The sequence below is a fragment of the Pseudopipra pipra genome, chromosome 14 (assembly GCF_036250125.1).
Source record: "Pseudopipra pipra isolate bDixPip1 chromosome 14, bDixPip1.hap1, whole genome shotgun sequence".
Lineage (NCBI taxonomy): Eukaryota > Metazoa > Chordata > Aves > Passeriformes > Pipridae > Pseudopipra > Pseudopipra pipra.
The window spans coordinates 9238224-9262049 of NC_087562.1; the positions used below are offsets into that span (position 1 = coordinate 9238224).

The 23826-nt window shown below is 49.3% G+C and overlaps 1 protein-coding gene across 19 annotated transcripts in view; it reads left to right on the forward strand.

Annotated features, from left to right (window-relative positions):
- ZFHX3 (zinc finger homeobox 3) overlaps positions 1-23826 on the forward strand; it is a 514090-nt gene that overhangs the window by 431747 nt on the left and 58517 nt on the right. For all 19 annotated transcript variants that reach the window (XM_064670437.1, XM_064670430.1, XM_064670429.1 and 16 more), the window contains one exon: positions 23395-23626. In XM_064670437.1, the coding sequence (XP_064526507.1) occupies positions 23395-23626 (232 nt within the window). The remainder of the gene's footprint in view (positions 1-23394; positions 23627-23826) is intronic.

The following is a 23826-nucleotide window of genomic DNA, read 5'->3' on the forward strand; positions in this document are numbered from 1 at the left end:
AGCTCTCCGCTGGGACCCAGTCTCACTGGTGGCACAGCTCTTCAGCCTGTGTTCTGGTAGTGACTGGGGTTGTCCAAGCCTTAGGCCAGTGGGTGTTCATGTCACAGTGATTTAGAGGGAGCTTGTGTGTCTTACAGCACTGCAGATGTGATACTTCTGAACAGAAATTGAACAGTCACTCTTGAAAATGTTGTGCAAGGCAGCATTTGCCGGTGATTTGTTGACTCTTTCCCATACAGAATTTGTCACTTCATGGGCACTCAGAGGCTTTTGCTGCGGTCAGAATGTGTTGGTCCTGGCGCTGGGCAGAGGGAGTAGGGAAGGGGAGGGATGGAGGGGGTTGCTGTTGCTGTGCTGTTATGCTCTGTGTACATTAGTGCTGGGATCTGTAAGCGAAGCATTGCTGGAGGCTGGGAAAGGGAGGAGGCTGGAAGAGAAGCTGTGTGCACGTGCGTGGCCATTCACATGGAGGCATTGCAGGTTTTCATCCACAGTGGCGTTTGGGCTGTCGCTCCCATCTTGTTGTCTTTAATTTTCCTCCCACCTCCCCTCATTCCATGGTGTCCTTATAACCATCTTCTCTTTCCTGTCTCATTCCTCCTGTCCCCAACCCCCTCCCCTTGCTGGCCTGAACCCTGTGGGCTGTAACCCAAGAGGAGCTCCGGATACAGTAAATAGTCCTTTCACTCGTGCAGCAGAATTGCTCCAGACGTTTCTATTGATTTTCACTGGACTTAAAGCTTCACCTTTTTCTCTAATCATCCCATAATGGCTTTAGTATGAACAATCAGGTACGAATTGCCATAAATCTCAGCAGCCGCATCCCCTCCGTTCACACATGCTCTCTCGCTCATTGTCTGCTCATTCCTCACAGGTATTTTTATATTCTTTCTGTCCTCATCCCTTTCTTCCTGCTTTCCCCCAAATGTGCTGAGGTTTCTTTATATGCACACAGACTGTAGCTTGTGCTTTTTAATTATTTCTTTGAAAATTTTCTTTATGTAATGGGAACTTAAGACTTGACATTGAGCTGTACAGTGCCCACCCACATCACAGTGCAGACACATTAGATTTCAAAACTCCTGAATTTTTTCCTAGTAAGGAGCAGTTCCAGAAAATTCAGAGAGGTAAAAGACAACCAGGAGCATCATAGAAGGTTTGCCTTGAGCTGTGGTTGTTAGACCTTCCAGGAGGTGGTGGAGAGCTGCTCAGAGGGGGGGTTGTGTTTCTCTGAGCTTGCTCTTCAGACCAGGATTGCTGTGACAGTGACTGTTCCATCATGAGCCGGGATCAAGCCTCACCCAGCAGAGTCTTGCTCCAGGAATGGTCAGGTCTGCACCTACACCTCTGCTCTCCAATGTGGCAGGAGAGAGTTACACAGCTTGGTGGTGGGAGAGTCCCAGTGAGTCTTCAAAAACCCAGCTGAGGAACTAAATCTCCTCTGTCTGTGGAGGTCATTTTGGGGTACAAGAGAGTTGTTTGAAAGCTGTATTGTGCGTTTTAATACATAATATTGTTCTTTTAAATATGCATTGCAAAGGTTTAAAAATTCTGTATCCAGCCCCTTAATCTACAGTGGATTCCACTAGGGAAGAAGCGGTTGGGGTACTAGAATTCTCTCACTCTGAGGGGAAGGAAAAGGGAAAAAAGGAGAGGTAAGGGAAAAAAAATTCTACCAAAGTTGGGGGACAGGTGCAGGTGCTTGTAAAAGATTCCTGGAATGTTTCCCTAGGGCAGGTGAAGAGGAATTGTCAGTTTTCAGGTTCCTGAGAGGGCTGGGCAGTTCCAGAGCTGCTACAAGCCCTGTGCTGCCTTTGACAGCGGTGAAACACCAGCTGAGTTTCAGAGTAATGGATTCCCTTGGATGCTCTGTATATTGTCCTTCTAGTATGGCTGGATAAAGCCTGGAGCAGGGGACAGTGGAGGGGTGGATTGCTCCAGCATAGCTGGAGTCAGGGTTTGACTTAATAGAAAAGCTTCTCTCTAGATCAGGCATGGATCAGACAAGCTCCAGTGCAGTTCTCCAGTCCTCAGAGCAGCTGTAATGCCATGTCTCTTCTGATAGCTGAAGAGATGCAGCGGGAGTGGGGGGAGTTCACAGAATGGTTTCTCTTCTCTCAGGCCTTGGTGTGGTCTGCAGTAAATTGAGATTGATTGGATGTTATTTTTCCTCTTGCTAATGTAATCCATTAGCCTGGCACATGCATAATCAGTTTAGAGCACAGTTAACTGGATGTAATCGAGTTCTTCCCTGCCTGCTGGAGAAAATCCTCTCCAGATGCTGCTGGGTGAGAGCGCACACTGGGCTTATCACACACAATCCTCCTTATTCTGCTGCTTTTGCCATTTTCCTCCTAAATCACATGTTATTGGCTGCTTGCATTGCCCAAGAGCCACTTCTGTCAGTGTTACTTGCTGCCAAAAAATGTGATCTGGAGACGCTGTCAGCCCATAGTTGAGTGAAGCTTTTAGTCTTCTCCTGCAGCAATCCCAGTGCCAGGGGAGAAGGTCTGGTCTTCTGCTGCCATCTTCGTCCTGCACATTGCAATAGCTTCCATCAGGCCTCTTCCCTGTGGGGGGTGAGAGGACAGGGAGGGCAAGAAACTGTAAGGGTCTGGTAACCTTTCCTTTATTGTTGTATTCTCCCAATTCCTTGCTGTCCCCCTAAAGTCCTACAACTAAACTGGAAATCCTGTTGTTTATCCGGCACTTGGTGAGGCACTTATGCCTCTCCCATGACTGTTGACCTCCTCAGGTAGCCAGGGAGGGTTTTACATCCTGAAGAAGCTAGAGCACTGTTGTCAATATGTGGCATCCCATTTTTGAGGTGGGTGTTCTGGCTTGAGGTAGATGAAGGGTTTGAAGACCCTTCCTCCTGTAGCTGGGGTGGCCCAATGGACGTGGAACAGCCAGGGCTGGGTGACCGGGGTGGCTGTGAGCAGAGGCAGAGACAAGTGCAGCTCCCTGGAACAACAGCCAAGGCTTGTCTCGTCATGACCACAGAGCATGAGACTAGGCGTGGAGCAGAGCAGCGCTCCCCACATCTGGAAGAGGTCGGGCACGAGTTCCCGGTGTCTATTCCACAGGTGGAATTTCCAGAAGGAATTAATCTCTTTGAGCAAGAGCCAGGTTTGGACATTTCCTACAACTTCCTGAAAATGTCTAGTTCAAAACATGCAACTCAGAAGAAGTTTAAACAAAGAACTACTGAAGAAACACGCTGCTGGCCAGACTGCCAGCAAGCGCCTTCAAGGAGTTCATTCAGTGTCTTCCTTTCAGTCTTTTCAAGTGCTGAGTTCACTTTTTTAGGGAATAGGAAGTCTGAAGGAGAGAGTTTGGATTACATGGTACCCTGCATAGGGGCTCTTTGTAAGCTAGAGATGCAGAGTGTGCAGGAAGATGACTCCTTATTATCAGTGCTTGTGGTGCTAGCAGTGACAGAACTCTGGATCTGTGCTGACTCAGACAGAAACAAAGCTGATCTGTAGAAAGGGAAAGAGGAGGTCCAGCTGCACGCCCAGCAGAAGGTGGTGGGTCCCCAGTTTCACCATGGAGCAGTGTCCTATCCTGCAGGAGCACATATCTCCTTTTCTGGCCTCAGGATGCTCAAAGAATCAACTCAAAGAAACTTGATGGAAAATCCCCAAAAAGTTTTAATCCCAGAGGATTAAATTTTGGAATATTGTAGGAGATGTAGTTAAGGAATGATGATGATAATGCATTCAAATTCAATGTCCTTCCATAATAGAAACAGACAAAAAGAGCATTTAATGTAATGGTAACTAACTTGGAAGTTAAAACTATATGAAAATGGGTGAGCTGCTGTTGGAGACAGTGAAGGGTGTGATGTGTGTGGGTCACAGAGGAATTCCTGAAAACCACCTTAGGTTAAATGTAACTACCCATGAGAAAACAGAGCTGGGGGAGAACCCAGCCAAAGTCCACAGAAAGTCCAAGGTGATCAAATAGGAAAGTATGTCATGGGGAGTAGGGAAAGGAAAAGGGAAGAGGCCTCACGGTATGGGGAGGGGAAGGAGGAGAGAATCCTTCTTGCGTGTGTTTCAGAGCAGAACTGTAAGATGCCTCTGTATGTAGGATAAATCCCAGAGGGTGGTCTCACGTGGAGGTACCACGAAGGAAGAAGTCACTGGGGTTAGCAAGGCTCTGCACTGCAGAGTTCTGAGAAACCCACAGGAAGGGGCAGATGCTCCTGGCAATAGTGTGGGCCAGAAACTGCAAAGCATTAAGTCAGCAAATGGATAGAAACTGTACTAGAAGAGTTCTTAGTAGGCATATGAATTAGGAAGGGGAAAGGCAGACTTTTGGAAGAGAAGGTTCTTGCAGCACAGCCAGTTGTTCAAAGGAGTCAGCCAGGCTACAGGCAGGGCTGGGCTGGTCCACATGGGTGGAGGGTTCCCAGGGCCTTTGCCAAGATTCTTCATGAACAGATCTTTAGCAAATACATGGTTATTATCACTGGGGAAGAGGTTTGGGCATGGGTAGTGAGGTGAAGGATGAGAAACAGAAGGTGAAATAAAAACTAACTTTCCACAATGAAGAAAAAGATTGAAAAGATGCAGGGGGGTTCTGTGTTCGTAAATGGCATGAAAAGCAAGCTTAGAAATCATATAAGGTAATATCTATAATGTAATATATATTATATGTATATTACCTTATATGTTTACAGGTTTTTATATATTATATATATATAGCAATACCTTATATGTATATGGACCACTTAGAGGTAAAGCTATGGCACTTGAAGAAGAACTTTACAACACCTTGTGCTTTCACAGGAACTGGTTGATTAAATTTGGTGTCACAGTGTTAGAGGGATGGAGGACAGACAGCCCTTGTGGGGTGGTCTGGGCTTCTCCTCCTGTTTCCTCTATGCAAAAAAAAAAAAAAAAAAAAAAAAGAAGAAGAAAACGAAAAAGGGGTTTAAAATTGCTCTTTCCTGTGAGCAAGATATGGAATCATTGCCAGTCTCTTTAACGACATTGCCTCAGTGATCAGTGGGAAGCAGAAAGGCAAGTCAACAACATGGGAACTGTGTAAATCCTCCATTTGTCTGATCGTTGAATACTGTGCTCAGTTTAGCTCATTTTAGGAAGACTTAAAAAAACAAACCAGTAGATGCCCAGAGAAAGTAGCAGGGGTGGCAGCTGGCTGGAATGACTTGGGCAAAAACCATTGACTTTGGAGTTGGCTCGACACAGGAATCTAGGGTGGAGAACTTGGAATTTCATAAATTTCAGTGCTCGTGAAAATGGCTGGTTCATTAAAATACTGTTCCTTTTGGATTGGTGTGAGTTAGTCTTGCCATAATGCTGCAGTAGGGTCAAGCTGAGAGTCCTCTCATCCCACCACTTGGCTGACGGGAGATGTTTCCTGTAGGACTGCGGTGTAGGAAAACTCTGGCCCCAGACCTGCTGGAGAGCTGCACTCAGAGCTGCCAGGAGCTGGGCTGATTCAGCTCTGAAATACCCAAATGATGTGGTGGGCAAAAGAAAATACGTTTGGGTTTTGATTTTTATCACAAACTTCCTTCTAGCTCTGCCTTTTTAGGTTCTTGGGGTCAAGTTGCCCACAGCGAGTCTGTCTTGCTCCTTTGGAGATTTAGAGCTCTGTTAACCTTTGATTTACTCGCTGCCTGCTTTCACTGTGTTTTGGGTTTATTTTTACAAGTTTATCTTTTGAAATACAGATGCAGCATCAGAGTTCCAAATTACACTCTTGAGCAACACAAACTGTGCCTGAAGCCCATTTAAATTACAGTGTATGAGGGTCTTTGAGCTGATTTCCTACAAGGTTTTAAGCCACATTCCAATGGCAACTTCACAAGAGAAACACCCATTTAAGTTTCCCCACAAAGTTGTTTTTAAAGCTGGTCTCCAAAACCTTTAGTTCAAATCTGCATCCTCTAGTCTCAGATAAACTTGTAATGAAAGATGAGCTTATGAACTGCCAGCGTGAGGAGGACGGACCCTACAGTCCAGTACTCTCAGTCCTGTTGGGATTGATGAGTATTTTAATATAAAAAGCTCTCACTATAAGTTTAACCCTTTCAGACCTCCCTCTTGGGGCTCCACACAGCTCTGAGTGCTAGATTACTCCTTCCTGTCACCCTGGTATTAAAGCAGATTCTTACCTTCCTTTAGGTATTTAATAACAAAACGCGTTAGTACAGGATCACAGAACTTACTCTTTCTCTGTGCTCCTTTTTGAAAGGGCTGGAATCAGAACTGCTGAGAGCAAGCAGTGCTTGCTCTATGTTTTATTTATGGGCCTCAGTCACTTAGATTTTTCTTTCAACAGTTTTCCAGTAAGTGCTGAGCCATGTGCAACCAGCGGCTTAGTAAAGAAACCTCCCTGTAAAAGCAACGTGAATAACAAAGGAGGGAGAGTGCAGCTGGAGCAGGAACCATGATCACACAGCAGGAGCCAGGGGCTCCCCAAAACAGGGAGCTAAAAGCCCTCTGTCAAACAGGGTTTAGAATTCAAAATATTTGTGAGAATGGGCTAAAAAACTCAACCAAACAAACCAAACACAAGAACAGAAAAACAAACAAGAGAAAAACACCTTGACAAGCTTTATTCTAATCCATATAAATTGAGTTTTCCTCAGCTTCTGTAGCAGCCCTTGGGCAGAGCTGCAGTGACAGGGGGTCTTGGCTCTCCCCGTTCACCCAGAGTTGTGGGTCAGCAGAGAGAGGCTCAGCACAGGGGGATAGGGAGGGGTCTTGGAAAACTGTCCTGAACCCCAGGTGGCCTCTCACAACAAGGTGTCATCATGTCGATGAAGTGTCAATGTGCATCTGACCCTTCCCCACATTGGTGCTGGTTCTGTTTGTGGTTCATTCTTTTATCCTGGTAATTTTGGACTACATGGATGAATATTTAAATTTCCAAGCAGGAATTTTTCTCACGTCAAGTGGTGGTTGTTCTCGAGACTTTCAGGGTGAAGACAAGGTGGTTCTGACCGTGGCTCTGATGCAGGGCTGCTGATGGAAGCCCTGGCAGACCTTGCCATGGTGGCGTAAGCTGTCAGGGACCTGCTGTCCCTCCTGTGCTGATGTGGGAAGTCACTGCTGCACAGAGGAGAGCATTGGAGGGTGAATGTGTCAGAAATGCTGGTCTGGATCTGAAAGATTGGCATTTTTTCTGGGTGATCAGCCACTGTGAGCAGAGGGATGGGCATCCACTTACTCTCCTGCCTGCAGGTTCAGCTCTGGCATGGGGAACTCCAGGCAAGAGAGCTGAGAGGTTTGTCCAGTGTAATAGGCCTGTTTGTTGCAGTCTTATCCAGGTGATTTTTGGGTTCTTATCCTGATATGTTTGTCAGGACCTTATCACAGCACGATTGTTGGGGTCTTATTGCCACGTTCCCGCAGACACCTAATGTGTGCAGTTGAAGATGAGCAGGTAGGACTGGAACAAGCCAGGATGTAGGAGTGCTGGAGCAAGGAGGTAGAGGAGCTGGAGGACAGTTCTGTGCGAGACTGAAGCGAGTGGCATTGCAGTGCAGAACTTAAAGCCCCCGCTGTTTGCTGAAGAGCTGTGCTCGAGTAGTTCCTCCTGAGGATTCCACGCTCCCATCTGGGTGGTCATGTTTCTCTTTGGGCAGGTTGCTGAGGAAGCTTCCCAGTCTGCGCATTCCCGAGACTCCCTGGCAGCCACACTCCCAAGGCCAGGGACTTTCACTGCTGGGACTGAAGCCCTTGCACAGCAGCGGCTCCAGTGACTCAACGGCCCTGCCTGACTCCCCACACACCCCACTCACACAGTCAGACCAGCTTTCCTTACCAGTTCCACCCCAGATTTCCCATAGCAGTCTCAGATGTCTCATTCCATAAAGCCATTTATTCCCGGTGCAGTAACACAGAAACAGCTCGAGCTGGTGCCCCAACAGAGGGACCCCCGGGCTTTTATCCCCTCATATTCTATGTATCTAGTCTCACTCTTCCTCCTGAGTCTTCAGCTCCTGCCCCCCTCTCTCTGTCCGTCCACTTCGCTGGCGTCACCAGTCTTCATTCTCCCTTGTTCTCAAAAAGGTTGGCAGTTCCCGGCTGTGTCTTTGTGTCCATTCACCTGGCTGGCTCACCCATCTCTGTGCCCTTTGTTATGCCAAAAGTTGGCAGTTCACGGCCTCTTGACAATACCTGGACCAGGTATATTGCTCAACACAGCTGATATGCCTCGAAGACCTCGAAAATGCTCTTAGTTCCTTTCCTGATTGGGTGGGGTCAGGTACCAGCTCTGGCCAGGTACCAGCCCTCCAGCTGCAGGCTTGATGGCGACAAGCTCATTAAATAATGGATGGGCACTCATTAGCATCCATCTCTGGCGGGGCAAAGGAGGGGAAGGGGGTGTTGCAGCTCTGAAGGAACCCACAAGGTGCTTTCCCCAACCTGTTCCATGTGACATGGCACGGACTGCAGGTTTCTGTTGGACTGTGCAAGTGCACCGGGCTGCAGGGCACCGCGTAGTCCTTCTCCAGAGATAACTGACTTGTTCCTCAAGAAACTGTTGTAACAAAGTCTCCAGAAATGCTGTGGAAGCAGTATGGGAGGTTCTGTGTTTGCTGTCTCATAGGGAATTCATTAAATTACAATAAATAATGTATGCATGATACATAACTTAATAACGTAATGTGTTTTTGGTCCTTCTTGCCAGTCCTAAAAATCCTGCCCCTGCGCTGCAACGTGCGCAGCCAAGTTCTGCAAATCAAATTAGGCAATAACTTACACTTGTGCAACAGGTTCTCTGGAAGTTGTGCCTTCAGGTACGGTTGGTAAGCCTGGCTGCAGCTGTTGGGAGATCCTTGGCTCTGGGTGACTTTGGCAGAGAGGCAAAGATGAGTGCCCACAGTGCAGGGCTGCAGGGCAGAGCCCAATGCTCTGTCCCCTCCTGGCACCAACCCTCTCATTCTGCGTTAAAGCAGGGAGATGGATTCCTGAGGAGGTACTTGCATCTCGATGTGGAACTATCAGTGCAGTGCAGTGCAGCCGTTCCCGGAGTCCTGGTTTCCTCTGTGTCCTAGACATTGCCTCGGGATTTTTCTGCCTTGGGGTTTTTCTGCCCCACAGAGTCTGTCGTGGCTCAGGTGGCTCACAGGCTGGGGAGGTGGGGATCTGGTGCAGGAGGCAGAGATGCTCTGATCTAATTGGGCAGGATGTAAACACCTGACTTGTATCCCTTTCACCTCTGGGCAGACATGCAGAATGTGGTTGGGCTGATGCACATGCCTATTTGGGTTCCACCACATTGATGTGGCGGTTGGGGTTCTCTGACCCACGGCCAGTTACTGCCCCTCAGCTGCCTTGTGGCCCCTGGGCTGTCTCCTGCCCCTCTTTCTGGGAAAGCAGTACAGCCCCGTCCCACCCACTCTCTCCTCTCCATGCTTGGAGGATGGATACAGAGAGAATCACCTGGGGAAGTTTCAGGCAGCAGTAACAAAGCCTGTCTCCACAGAGGGGAGGCTAATTACACAGCTAATTAATCCAACAGATGTCACTTTAAATGCCTGTTTCTTTGTGATTCTGTTGCACACATCATGCTGGTTAAACAGACTTCATGGACCCCGTTCAAAATGCCTGAGCAGGCTGCTGGGAGCTGCTGGGGAGACCCCAGGGTGTCCTATTCCATAGGGAGGAGTAAGTCCCAGGGAGCCCAGTCTGGGCTGTGCTGTGCACACGCTGCACTTGGAGGGAAACACTATGTAATATCTGTGTTGGGTTAAAAACTCGGAAATAGCAGCTATGAGGGTTGAAGGGGTTGTTTACATTCTTGCTGTGAGTATGAGGGCGAGGCAGAGGGGACCCTGTCCCACCACAGGGCCAGGGGCGAGGCAGAGGGACCCCGTCCTGCTTCATCAGTGCTTGGTGTGAGGAAAAGAGAGTTTGGAAACCTGAGCTGCTCCAGTGAGGTCAATAGTTCAAACCCAAGGCTGTGGAGAGCATGAAGCTGCTGTCTGTCTGAGGTGAATGTGGTCTGTCCGGTTCCTGCAGCGTCAGGAGGACTCTGCTCCCTGCTCTGCCTTCTTGAGGGAGGCAAAATGAACATTTCTCCAATATTTTGAGTGAGTCTTCACTCATTAGGGCAGGGTCATTTCCTGGTGGACACCCAGGAGAAGGGAGCAGTTCCATATCCTCTTGTGGAGCTGGTCCTGCGTGCTGAAAGTCAGTGGTCACTGTGTGACAGCTCTTGTCGCCTCTGCTGAGACACCCCCAATTCAAAATCCATCTACATCTGGCCACCAGCCTGGGGGAGTGGGGACACCCGTGACACCACACTGGTGTCAGCACTGGGAGTTTTATACGTGGATGCTGTGGTATATTCCCCCTCATTGTGCTGTTCTTCAGGCTGGTACCATTCAGGCAGGGTGCAAACATGTGTCAGTCACCTGAGGCCAACCCTGCAGTTGTCACATGCTGTCACACTGCGTGGCAATGTCCCCATTTGAGATTGGGATTGGGAAACGTCTCATGTTCTGTGTTTGCTCTGCTGCCTTGGCCTTTTATTCCACTCTGATACTAACAGAGTCAGAGTCTTCTCACTGAGCAGATTCCTTCTGGGCACAGTGGACTCGTACAGCACTGGCTGCAGTGCGGACCAGGGCCCCCAGCTCTGTACTTGGGGGGAGCTGCTGGAACAGGAATGCGACCCCAGTGCTCTGAACGTACCCCATGAGACAGTGCTAGAGGCAGTGGTTGAGCTGCCTGATTTTGGGAGAGGTACAGCTGGGGTGGGGAGAGTGTCTTCTTGGGGTCTCAACATCCTCAGTGAATCGCAGTTGGCGGCTTGAGTCAGCGTAATGGATGTGTGCTCATTTCCCACAGCTGATGAGGATTATATCAGCTTGGTTTAACAGTCTCATTTGCTGCTCCCAGTGCACACTTGTTTTAATGCGTTTCAGTTAATGAGGTAGAAGAGAGAATGAGGTGTTACTGTTTATGTACAGACAGCCAGGCTGTGCCGAGGGCTCTGGAGCCCGGCGGTCCCTGCCCAGCGCTCTCCAAGGGACAGCATTAGCTGGCATTTATAGAAAATTTATTGGCTGTGGTTTATCCAGGTAACATTTCTCCCAGTGGTGCACATTTCCCTCTCCCGCCTTCCTTATACTTTATTGCAGGCTACAAGACATGTTGCTAGCAGCCTATCCGTGGGCAGGGGATGTCAGCATGCTGAGGGGGCCAGTGCTGTGTCTCACAAAATTTGATTTTGACACGGGCAAAGCTGCTACCATCTACCTGGGGTAAAAAGCTCACATGTACCCTGAGGGGGTTTGTGGCTGGGACACTCCATACCTCCCTTGTTCCCCCAATGCAGTGCTGGCAGGTCCCAGCAGGGTCAGGGTCATGTGGTGCCATGCACTGGGTGAGTTCATTCTTTCGCTGGTGTCCTTGGAGTGCTCACCCAGTGTGTCCCTCTGGAGGAGAAGGTGTGCCGTGCCCTGGTGTAGTAGCGGCCACCAGTGCCCTGACCACGGGGACTCTGACTTCCTGAAAAACCGGTTGTCCTTGTGCTGATGGTGAATATTTACTATGGGGTGGGCTGGAGCTGTGCTTGTTTGGAGCAGCACATCCCATGCCCAGTGCCGATGAATGGTTGAGGCCGCTGCCTCCATGCTGGCCGAGGGCCAGGCTGGCACCAGGGCTGACAGCAGCCAGAGGCCCTGCACACAGCACCGCTTTGAAGGTGAAGCTGCTGTTGGTTTAAGCGGGAATTAAACAATTACCGCGTCTTAGTTCTCCCCACCTCCAGTGGATTGACTCTATAAATTGTCAGCCTGTTGACATTTTAATGTGAATTATGTCATATGGTATCCCCTTTGATTTCAACATGCCTCAGTTTGTAAATACACGAGCCTCTCAAAGGGCTGTGGTTAGCGTACACGCGGGAGGCCTCGGGGGTTTTGGTGGGGAAGGAGCACAGTGCTTGTCTCCCGGCAGCAGCAAGCGTGCCTGGCACAGGTCTGCAGCTCCGGCACCGTGCTCGAGGCATGCACAGCCACGGCCGCCTCAAAGCACCCACGGCTGCGGGCTCAGACAGCCCCAGAGACCCCACAGAGTCCTGCTGTGTCCCCGGGTCCCTCTGTGTGCAACTGCTTCCCTGCCCCTCCGTGGGGCGAGAGCTGGCTACGTCTGCGAGGGACTTCTCTGCTCCCCATTCCTGGTGTCTCCAGGCCAGCTGCAGGAGCTGTGTCTGTCACCTTCTCTGGTTCCTGCTGGGTCTCCTCACAGCCCTCTCCCCGTCCAGCTGTCCTCCCGCCCCCCAGCCTGTGCTGCAGAGAAACTCCTGATTCACCAGGTCCTGACAGTTTGGGTCAGCCTTCCATTATGTTTTTTTGAAAACTAGTCCAGAGAATTGTTGTTATCTTCTCACATGTACCAGTGGAAAGCGTGTCCCTAGGCAGGGTCAGCAGAGGGCAGGGTGCTCTTCTGGGGAGGTGCCTTCATGCCTTCAGGTGAGACTCACCTCCTCTCCAGCACAGAGCCAGAAGGTGTCCCAGTTCGAGAAGTCTGATTTCCATCACAGCACCCACAGCATTCATGGGACTGTTCCATAACTCTGGGGTGTTACCTACAGGTGTGTTGTGTTAGGGCTGTGGTTGTACTTTTGGGGATGGCTGCAGGTGCAGGTGCTGTGGTACCTGCTGCTGAGTTCAGGACCCACCCATGGATGAAGGACAGTACCTAGCTTTGGCTTTTGACCACCAGCATCATTGCCAGAAATGGAGCAGATGCTGAAAGTCCTTTCTCCCCTTCTGGAGAAAGGACTGGCTGTCCCAGAGCAGCTTATTGGGCATGCTGTGACCCTAGATGGGAGAGATTTAAAGGCTTTAGAGTCCTGTAGATGGTGTTTTCATGTCATAGGGGCTCTGTCACGGACAGGTCTGGTTGCCTCTCTGTGTTTCTTATGGTCCCACAAAGCAGGAACCTTGCTTTTATGTTTTTCATACCTCCTTGGCTCTGACCTGGATTTTCTGGTGCATGCACTGCAGTGCCCAGATAGGCCTGTCAAAGTGTCTGACTCTGGCTGAGCAGGGGGATTAGCCAGAAATGAGAATCTTGGGGCTGCTGGAGTAACCAGAGTTACACATGCAATTTCATAAACAGGGTTTAGAAATCTGTCATCTCCTTACACTTCTCTAATGTGAGTGGACGCTGCTCCCAAAAAAATGGTTTTGCTGCTTCCATTTTATTTCTAAATTGGAGTGGTTGGTACATGCTCCTAATGCTGATCAGAGCTGCCTCTGTGGTATTTATCGTTTACCCTTTGTGTGTCTCTGCAGACTGTCCACTGGGATTGCAGACCCAGAATTGCTAAAACCAATAAATAGTGTGCCTGGCTTTTCCCAGGAGTTTCTGTACCCATGTAGGCAAATGCAGGTGGATGCAGATACATGTGAACAAAGGAAGCACCAAAGCACAGAGACATTTATCATCTCAGGTTTGCTCTGTTTGCCTCCCATTCCACACACTCCGTGTTTTCCATTGTTGTGGTCTGTCTTGGAGGGAACAGCTACAGCTAATGCTCAGAGCCATTCTGGTCTCTTGTAGATCCCTCTGCAGAGTTATACTGCAGTTGAATTAGGTTTTAGGTACACACAGAAAATTTAGAGCAGCAAACCCAACCGTTCATAGGCTGCAAACTGCTTGGAGGCCGCGTAGGGAATCCGTGAGTCAGACAGTTCTGCTGCTGTGGATTGCTGTGGGCCATTGACATGTCCTTCCTGGTGGAAACCAGGTGTGCTGGGAACAATTGCATGCCCAAGGACTGGAGAGGTCTCCTGGTTAAATTTGGAGGAGGCTGTGTTCTGAAGGCCTCTTGTGGCCAAGAACTTGGTAGGTTTCTTTACAGAGTAGTTGCTCAGGAGCGTAGGGCAAGGAGAAATGGCCTGAATTTCTGTACACAGTTTTTAGGACACATTAGTGTCTGGTGGGTTCATGAAGCCCTCACAGCCATGTAGAACATAGGGAGTAGCAGGTTGCCTTAATTCAGCCCTTTGTGTGCAGATATTATTTTAGTTCTTAATTATAAGTAGTCCCATACATATTTTTGCAGCAGGATTCTTGCCTCATTCTGTGAGTAATTATTCCATTTCTTTTTATCTTCCTCTTTCATTACATTGCCCCAGGCTTTGTCTAATACAATCTAAAGCTTTCACTGAATGAAGAATTATTTATTTTCTCATGGGCATTTCCATGGTGCTCTGTGTTCTGTTTGTGTTTCACAGACACTTAATGAACTCACCTTCATAGCATCGTCTGAAATCAGCTGGTGCTCCTGTCCCTGTGTTCAGGGTAGGCTGATGCACAACATCTGCCTCAAAAGTTGTGCTCTGGCTGCCCAGCTTGGTGCCCAGCCCTGCAGCCTGCACCTCTGGAGAAGGGCTGTTCCACTGAAGGTGCATTCTCTGGCTCTGTCGGTTTTAATCTCACCTTCAAGACTCGAGCAATATTTTTTTATATATGTATGTATTTCCTCTTTCTGCTTCCATTCTGTCATACTATTGCATCTTCCTTTGCTTCTCCCTTCTCCCATATCCCCTGCTCTTGAAAATCCTTGCTGTGGACTGTGGGCAAAGGATGAGCTGAGTCTGTTGTTCCTCTGTCGGCATCCCTGTTGGCTTCTGTGCCAGGAGGTTGTGTCCTCCATCTCTTCAATATTGATATGCTTTGATTTATGGAAAGGATTTAAAAATTGTCTTGTGTATTGTTGTTGTTATTGTTGGTTATCAGCTGGAAGTCAGGGTAGTGCAGCGCTGTAGGAAGTTATAAAGAAGTGATAGGAAAACAAGGAAAGCTTCAGTTCATCACAACTTCTCCAGAGATGGATGAAACAATAAATCCTAGGTGAAGGGAGTTAATCTGTGTCTGTAGTGTTTTATTAAATAATGTGAGCTCAGGGTGAGTTTCCCACATGGTTTCATGGTGCATTATTACAACAGTCCCTCGCTGTGCATGGGGATCCCCTCCTGTCCCTCCAGTCCTTCCATGCCTCCGGAAGGACCTCACTTCCACAGCGCTTCTTTGACTCACTGCTGGGGTTCTACCTGCAGTTGATGGGGCACCTGGAGCCAAGGCAGGATGGAAAGGGACTGGCATACCTGGGTGCACTCAGCTGGCACACCTCGGCTTCAGGGCATGGGGAGGAGCACAGTGGTGTCAGACAGTCCTCAGGCTTTTCCTTTAGAGACCGGTGGTTCTTTTCCAAAAGACTTAATATGGGAAAAAGTAGCATTTCAATTGAAATTCTTAAAGCTGGCTCCACACATAGAGAGGGTTTTGGGTGGTTAAGTCTGAGCTGCATTACCAACACAAGACCAGATGTGTGTTGAGTCGGAGCCTCCTTGGAGAGCCCTCACACGTAACGTAGGGATCGTTCCCATCACTGCTGGAGGAAATAAAACATCACTGCTATGGACAGTCTTAGCCTGGGTCTGTGTTATGGAAAGCCTTTTTCAATCACTCAGCAGCTATATAATTACAATATGGGCAACAGATTTTGATCCCGCTGTCTTTCCAGGTTCCTCCCAGCCCTTTTTATTACATAATTTGCCTTTTATCCGGTGCTCTTCCATATTCCCAGGCTCCTCTAGTTCACCTGAGTATTCACAGCTTAAAAACTCACACTGAACTGATTATTTTCAAGTAGATGTACAAAATACGTTAAAAAGGTCTGGGCAGTGACATCATGGGTTCTGCTTGTGGTTACTGTCTTGTCTTCACCTTCAGCTGTTCTTGCCCTCTTTCTTTTCCTAACCCTGGAAAAGATGAGGCTCCTTGAATTCCTCAGCTCCTTGCTGTCCCAGAACTGAGAAAGGAGTGGGCTGGAAGCCCTGAGCCTCTTCCTTGGTGACATTGCTGCATTGTGGCACAAATTTACTTGCTGTTTTTTTCACTCCGTGCTGTTGCTGTCCGTACAGTGCCTTGCAGACAAAAGTATAGCTTTTCTGACGGATTTCTTCAGGGATGACAGCATCCATGGAAATATAAAGTGATGAAACTGTACACTTTTCTGAGGAGCAGAATGTCCCCAATTCAGGTTTTTGGTTAAGTTGCAAGAGGAGCTCCACCCTTCACAATTCTGTGCTGCTCTGCAGGAGCTGCTGGGTGAGGCTGACTCTGGGTGACATCCCTCACATCCTCACCGGCAGTGGGAGAGGTCACTTTGTGTGAAGTTTGTTTGTTTGGTCCTGTTGGTCAGAGGTGCCCAGGTGAGCAGCAGACATGCCTTGCAGGGCTGTTGTGGGTCCCATGGCAGAGCCACAGCTGGGTGGGAGCATGCAGGGTTGAGGGCAGCACTTACCAGGCCAGCTGATAGGAAATGTACTCTCGTTGTGCTTTGGTTTTAGCTCTATAATTAGCAGGATCGATACTCACACTCCTGTGTGCATCTCCATGTACAGCAGCACTTGCGCCTGCGTCTCTCAGGGGGAGTTTCGGGGATCTGGAAAATTCTCTGAAGTTGAAGTTACCCAACAGTGGATCTCTTGTGCCGGCAGCTCTGGTAGCACAGTCATGGAAGAAGAGAAAGTTTGATGCTGTAGGAGGAGCCCAGGTGCAGTTAGACCTGTCCCTTTTCCCCCTCTCTGGGCTGCTCAGCGAGCACATGGCATAGTGTCCAGGTGTGCTACCAGAGTTAGGTACTACAGCTGAGGAACGGCATCTGGCCACTCCCTCACCTCTCTTGGCATCTCTTCCCTCCCTCGAGAGGTTTCCAGCTGGCATCCCACTGTTGTTCCCCAGGGCTGGAAGGCACAGCTGGGCCAGCGCTGGCTCCACCATGGACTTTGTCCTTCCTGGCGTCCACGAAAGGAGTCTTAGTGATCCTCTTGGCTTTCAGTGGTCCCACACAGATTTACATCTTTGGGGATCTCTTCTAAGGAATAATTAATTAGTGCCTTCAGGTCTGTTGCACAATTAAAAAGGTGGGGGATGTGAATAGAAGTTCAGGCTTTCTTGGCTTATGCTTTCTGTTAACCTCTGTCGTTCTCTGCCCACGGACCCTGGGGAACTGTGGGTGTGTGGGGATGCTGCTCATCATGGGCGGCATAAACAATGTCCTCGTTAGGAGCTGCTCCAAGACCCCGTGAAGAAGTTGGCTGCTGGAGCCAAACAGGAGCTGGGACTGTGCCTCCCCCTGGGCTTTAGCCCCTCCTCATTAAGCAGGTCCAGGCTATTGATTGGGAGCTTGTGTTTGGAAGAGTCTTACTTACTCCATGCATTATCTTGACAGATTGATCAGACCTGATTGAGAACCTCTTAAAGGAGCGAACAGCTGTAATGGGAAAGTTGGACTCTGTCATCCGTTAGGATGATTCTGGGAGCGAGAAGAACGAGGCTGACATCTTGGAGCAATTGTATTTACAATTAACATGGCTGAAAACGATTGCCTCTATTGATCCCTCCTTCCTGCAATTACAGCCCCATTGTTTACATTCCAGCACTTCGGTTATAAAAAGGAAATTCAATAATTATTGCATTATTTAAAGTTAAAGTGCCACAGAGTTTGCTGGCTACGCTTGCTGGTTGATTTAACGTTCAGTAAAATCCATGCTGAGCTCTCCATCCTTAGGCTGAGCAATATTTGGCTTTTAATGAGACTTCAAGGGCTGGTGGAGCAAACCCAGTTTACTGGGTGTATGGGGGAACCCAAAAGCCTCACAGCACAGCGAGCACCAGGCTCATGGCTGGCAAGGAGAGATCTGTGGCATTCACTTAACACCAGGCAGGGCTGGAGGGCTTGGAAAATACAGATCCAGGGAGGTGTAGGGGTGGGCTGTTAATGGGGGCATTTGGGACTGTTCTTCAAGGCCTTTCTGTGTGAACTGGGGACTTGGATCAGTACCTCATCCTCTGTGGCAGGAGGGAGTGCTACATTTTTGGCCTCTTGGAGATTAAAATGAGGGTCAGAGACCATTCACCACAAGCTGAGCTGCAGAAACTTGGGGGCACATAAGCCCAAATTCCACCGCTGGCACTGCGCTGCAGAGCTGTGATGCACAGAGCTGGGAGGCTGGGGGAGGGAATGGTTTGTAACACTGCTCCTTTGGAAGCAGTGAACAATTCAGGATGTCAGTGGATACAAAAGAGCAGAAGTTCAGCTTTTGAACCTGCTGGATGCAGAATCAATTTTCCCCCCCTTTCAGGGGGCGGGGGTGACTGCAGGCTCTCCAGCCCTCCCTGTGCACAGGCAGCGGGTGTCCCGCTGTGTGCCGTGGCCGCCTGCGGCTCCTCGGCTCCAGGAAATTCCAGCCAGGGCTGCAGGTGTGAAAGGAGAGCAAGACGGATAGGCTAGCCCTGACTTTTATGAAGTACTTGGAACAGAGCAGGATCAGACAGCTGCATCCACATGACTTTCATTAAAAATTCAGATTCTTCTCTTGCAGGGCTGTGTGATTTATCTTGTGCAGCAGATCAGAGGCACACAGGGGCCAAGAGATGCTCGTGAGGCCTCTGAGGTCTGTGGCGGGGTCGGGTCCCTTTCCATGGTGACCCACAGCCCCTCTCCAGCTCCGCTGTAAGGGTCATGTCCTGTCCCTCTCCCCGGGGGTGTGTTGTCACAGGCGTGGTCCTTGCTGGCACCTGAAACGTTTCCTACAAGCCTGTGACTAATTACCCCTGTCTGACTTCACCCCTAGGAAGAGTCAGTCTATGGGCGTCCTCCTGCCCTGCAGATGTGCTGGTGGGGTTGAAGTGACTCCAGCACCTCCCAAGCTTGGGTCAACCTCTCTAACCGCTGAGGTGCTCCCTGATTCTGTGTGCTGGTTCTGGTCACTGGTGCTGCACAGACATCAGTTCTTGCAGGAGGAAGCCTGGTGCATGTCTGCAGTGCTGCTCCTTTCTGTGGCTTTCGTGACCCTCCAGCAGATTTTTGGCTCCTTCGTCCTCAGCTGCATATGTCAATTGTTTGAAATCACTAACTTTACCCATCCTGACGGAGCTCAAAGGTAGGAAGAGTGTTACATGTGGAGAAAACCTCCTCCAAAAAAGCTGAAATCTGTTTTTTAAAGAAGCTCTGGGTAGTGGAGTGGCCTCTGGTTTCATGGCAGGGTGTCCTGTGATGTGAGAGCGCTCGGAAGTGATGTAGAGGAGGTTTCTCCAGACTGTTTATCAGTGACCCACACACCACCTGGCCATATGGAACAGTCAGAGTGGTGAGGAAGAGGATGTTTGTGCAAGCAGGAGCACGGAGGACTGGCTGGGGTCATCCCCAACAGGCTTTGTGCAGCCCTGGGGTGCTCTCAGCTGAGGATCCAGGGGGCTCTGGCTGACGGTCCTGTAACAGCTGGAGGTGAGGAAAGTCGTTCCTTTTGTTTGTGCTGGTTCTCTGCTGCATAACATTCATGAGGTTATTTTCCCACTTTGGTTTTGGCCCCTAGACCTGTTACCTCAGCTGCTTTTCCTGCCCACCGAGACCTGGACATGTGTGGGGGATCCAAGCTGGGGAGCACTGTCTGCCTGTCCTTGGGGCAGTGACAGAATTTCTGCTGCTGGTTGTTCTGTTGAGGTCTGAAGAAGAAGGAGCTGTCCTTAAGCCTGGAGAGAGTTTTCTCACATGTTCTACTGCTTTTGTATCATCGAGACCTCCTGAGGGTTGTGGTGGGGTGTTTCCCCTTGCAAGCACAGTGCAGGGACTTGAGAGATTCCCAGTGCTGTCAGCATGCGCTTGTCCTGAGCAGTGTTCACGGCCCTCTGAAGGGAAAGCTTTGTGCAAGATGAGGTTAGGACTGCATAGAAATTGGGCCTTTTTCTAATGAATAATAAACATCAAAAGCATGAGGTAGTTCAAAGTGTTTTTGCGTCTCCCTGGTGAGCTGGGGTTACAGGTCAGATGTCCCCCAGAATGGCAGCTGAGCCACTAAACATGGCAAAGAGGGATTGGAGAATCCCCATGCCCCTGGCAGTGCTTTGGGGGCGTTTCTGTCCTGTCACCATCAGAATTCAGCTCGTTACACCATGGCTGAATAAACTTTGCACAGAAGAGATTTTTGAGCAGATACAGGTTTAACATCTTTTAAAATTTAAAAGGTGTGGAAAAGTTCTTAGAAATCAGATTAAAGGGTGAACATGAATGGCAGAAAGAGCTACAGAAGTGTTCAGGAGAGTTTGTTAACGTGTGTAACAGCAGCAGCACAGGGCCTCAGTCCTGGGTGCTACAGTCTGAGCTCCAAGAAACGTCATGCAGTTTGTGGCATGGGGTGAAGGGGGCTGCCTGCAGTCAGGCAGGGGGATACAGTGTCACGTTAAATTCCATGATTATTGTAAAGTACTGTGGGTGAAGCAGTGTGAGATCAGGAAAGGAGAGATGGTAAAATAAACAGAGTTTGGAGTATGTGAAGAATGGAGAGAAACAAGAACTGACTGTAGCATCATTCCTTACTTTGTTTAAAAATTAGATTTCTGTAGTCATACCCTGCGAGCATTTATTATTTATTACAAGAAAACAATTCTGAGCCAGATGTTGAAGAGCGAGGGCTGGGCAGTCAGTCTGTCGGTGTGGCAGGGTCAGCCCAGCCATGCAGCTGGCACCGGTCCCTGTGCCGCCCTGGCCGCGCCACACCCGCTGTCCCCGGGCAGGTCTGGGGGCAAACAGAGGAGACAAGACCTCTGAGCAGGACCCTCCTGCAGTGATTGCTGTGAGAGAACAGCCTTGCCCAGACACCTGCACAGTCCCTGCATGGCAGGCAGGCTGGATTTGGTGTGGTGTGTGTGGGAATAGGTGCTGGGAGCGGCGCAGTGTTGCGCCGTGGCTGGTGTACGTACAGGAACAGCCGCGTCCCCTGGGAAGCTGCACTCGTGAGCCGTATGGTTTCCATCAGAGCGTTCCTTTCTCTGTTTCTGATTTAAAGTGGAGCTTTGACTCAACCTGATCAATATTTCGCATGCCATGCGTGAAGAACCAGATGTTGGAAGTTTCCTATCGTGGAGAGGGAGGGGCAAACACCCCCCCGGACTCACAGAAATCAATGTTCTCTGACAGAAGTTGGTTGGGTTTCCTTGGAACAATATAGTCTTTTGATTTTCAAGTTGATTTGTCTTCTAACAAGGTTCTGGTTTAATATTTTGAATTTGTTTCCTGTGATATGGATAAATTCTCACAAGGGGGAAGTTTAACAGTGTGATGGGCAATAACTACACGTATTTGGCCAGCATTTCATTGCCTCCAGCAGCTCACAGCTCAGACTGGCTCGGCCCTCACATTGTCTTTCTCTGAGCTGCTCCCTTCCTCTGCTGGAGGATGAGGTGGATCCGGTGCATGTGGTGCTGTGCCCAGCCTGGGCTTGGTGGTGGTGGCACCCTCAGCCTGTGATTCCTCCAGGACTTCAGGCAGGTGAAGATCATCCCAGCACAAGATTTGAGAGGAAGCAGAAGAAGAGCAGAAAATAAGACACATTTATTAAACTGTTTAAAACAAATGTTTTCCTAAAATCCCCTTTTAAATGAGGGCAGTGCAGAGCGTGCCTCTGGTTCCACAGAGACCATGTCCTTAATATTTCCTTGAACCTGTGACCGGATTTTTCTCTTAATTGCTCACTGGGGGTTTTCTCTGCCTCCGTGCAGAAGCTGCCGCTGAGCCCGTGGGCACTTCCCGAGCTCCATCCAGCGCAGGGTTTGTAGGACAGGGCTTCCCCAACGTGCCTCGTGGCTGGTGAGAGTGAGGATGTGGCTGGTGTGGCTCCTGGAGACAGAGCCTGGCCTGCAGTGAGTTGGGGCTAGGAGGGCTGTGGCAGGGGTTGGGATGGAGCCGGGCTGGCAAGGCTGAGCCATGTGAACCAGGCATGTGACTCTTGTGATGGCCCCACTGACCTTTTATGCCTTAAGCCATTCCTCTTTCTTTGGCTCAGGAAGAGGGTAACACATGCAAACAATAGAAATGAGAGGAGGAAGAAGTTCTTATGAGGGAAAACAGCAAAAAATCTTTTGAGGGCACCAGTGGGATTAGTGCCCTCGTGGATTCTTCAAATATTACAGTGAATTTAATTAAATACATCGTGATCCCAAAAGAGGCTAGTCTAATTAGCCAGATCTAGAATACATTTATTCTCTTTCCTCACCCTTCCAATCAGAAGCCTCAGCATCAGCTCATATCCTATTTTTAATCATTCCTAGACTCAGAGGGCTCTCCTTCCTCCGTGTGAGCGAGGCACACAGCACTGGGTAATATGTGTCTTTAATCTTATCTCAGCTGTAACTGAGATAATACGAGTCGGAATTTTTACCAGAAGGTCCTGGCTGCACGTAGGCAATATTTTTGATTGACAAACCTCAAGATCATGCCCAAATCACTGTACTCATGCCTTGGGCCAAGTGTGTGGTGAGGGAAGAGTTCCATGAGATGACACAGAGACAGAAGGAGGTCTCAGGGTTGGAGCTGGCAGGTATTATTGCCCAGCTGAAGTGTAGGTGTGGGATGGAAACACCACTGGCTTTCGCTGAGGGGGTCTCTCATGTTGTTTCACCTTGGTATCCATTTTTCCTCAGCTTGTGATAAGTCCTTACTGTGGGAATTGGGGAAGTTCCTGTGACCTCCTGCTTCCAGCCCAAAGGGAGAGCGGCCATGCTGTGGCAGCCAGCATGGCCCTCTGGTTCCAGGAAATAATTGCCATATCCACGGGGTCCACGATATGAAATGGTGCTTGGTTTCCCTGGTGGCACAGAGCTCTGTGCCAGAGGATTGGTAGGTTTTGTCAAATAATCACTGTGTAATACTCTGGAATTAGCTGTATTGGCTGCAACAGCACAGCTCCAGAGAGGGACCAGGGTTTTTCCAAGTGCTGAGCCCTCACAGTGGTGCCCGGCTGCATTCCCGCTGTTGGCTCTTCAGCCTGGGTTGCTGTCACAAACATCTTCAGCCAGGCTGCTGCTTCCTTCCCAATCCGAGGGAGTAGAGTGCTGGGTGATGGACAGGATGGCTCTGCACACTGCTTCCAGGACCTCTCTATCTAATGGGTTTATTGTGTTCTAGTATTGCTTTGGTTTTATTCTTTGTAGTTTCCATTAGAATTTATCAAATTTAATTTTATGTATGACATGCAGTTGGATCCCTTCCCAGGACAAACTATGAGTGTGAAGGAATGAGCCCTGTGTGGGTCATGAGCAGGTGTTAGTGCTGGGCCTGGTGCTTTCTCTCACTGAAGGAGATAATCTTGCCTTTCTCTATCTGTGCTTTGTGCCCATTTCAGTATGTTTTGGTTTTCTTGCTCCTCAGCAGGAGAGCACATGGTACCTTGGGAACAAACAGGCTTGGTCTCACTGGGTCTGTGTCAAAATGTGGTTTCTTAACTAATTCCCAGGTGGTTTTTAGCAATTTACAGTGGACTAACTCAGGGGATAGGGGCTAATAAAGGACGTTCACATCCCTCTGCTTTGTTCTCCACAGCACCTGCAGCACCATGAGAGCGGGGTCGAAGGTGAAAGCTGTTACTACCACTGTGTCCTCTGTAATTACTCCACCAAGGCCAAGCTGAACCTCATCCAGCACGTGCGCTCCATGAAACACCAGCGGAGCGAAAGCCTCCGGAAGCTGCAGCGCCTACAGAAAGGTCTTCCTGAAGAAGAGGAGGATCTGGGGCAGATCTTCACCATCCGGAAGTGTCCAGCTGCCGAGGCCGGTGAGTGCTGCCGCCCTGGCATGAGCTGGGGGCAGGGGTGGGTGAGTGGCATCGGACCCGCTGTGCTGTTCAGTGACAAGCTCATTGACATTCCTGTTTCTCTTTCCTGCTGTGGGATGACACTTATGGTTTATCAAAAACACATTATGGGAATCCTTCCTGCCTGAGGTGGGATTTGGGATGTAGAAGTTTGGGACGTT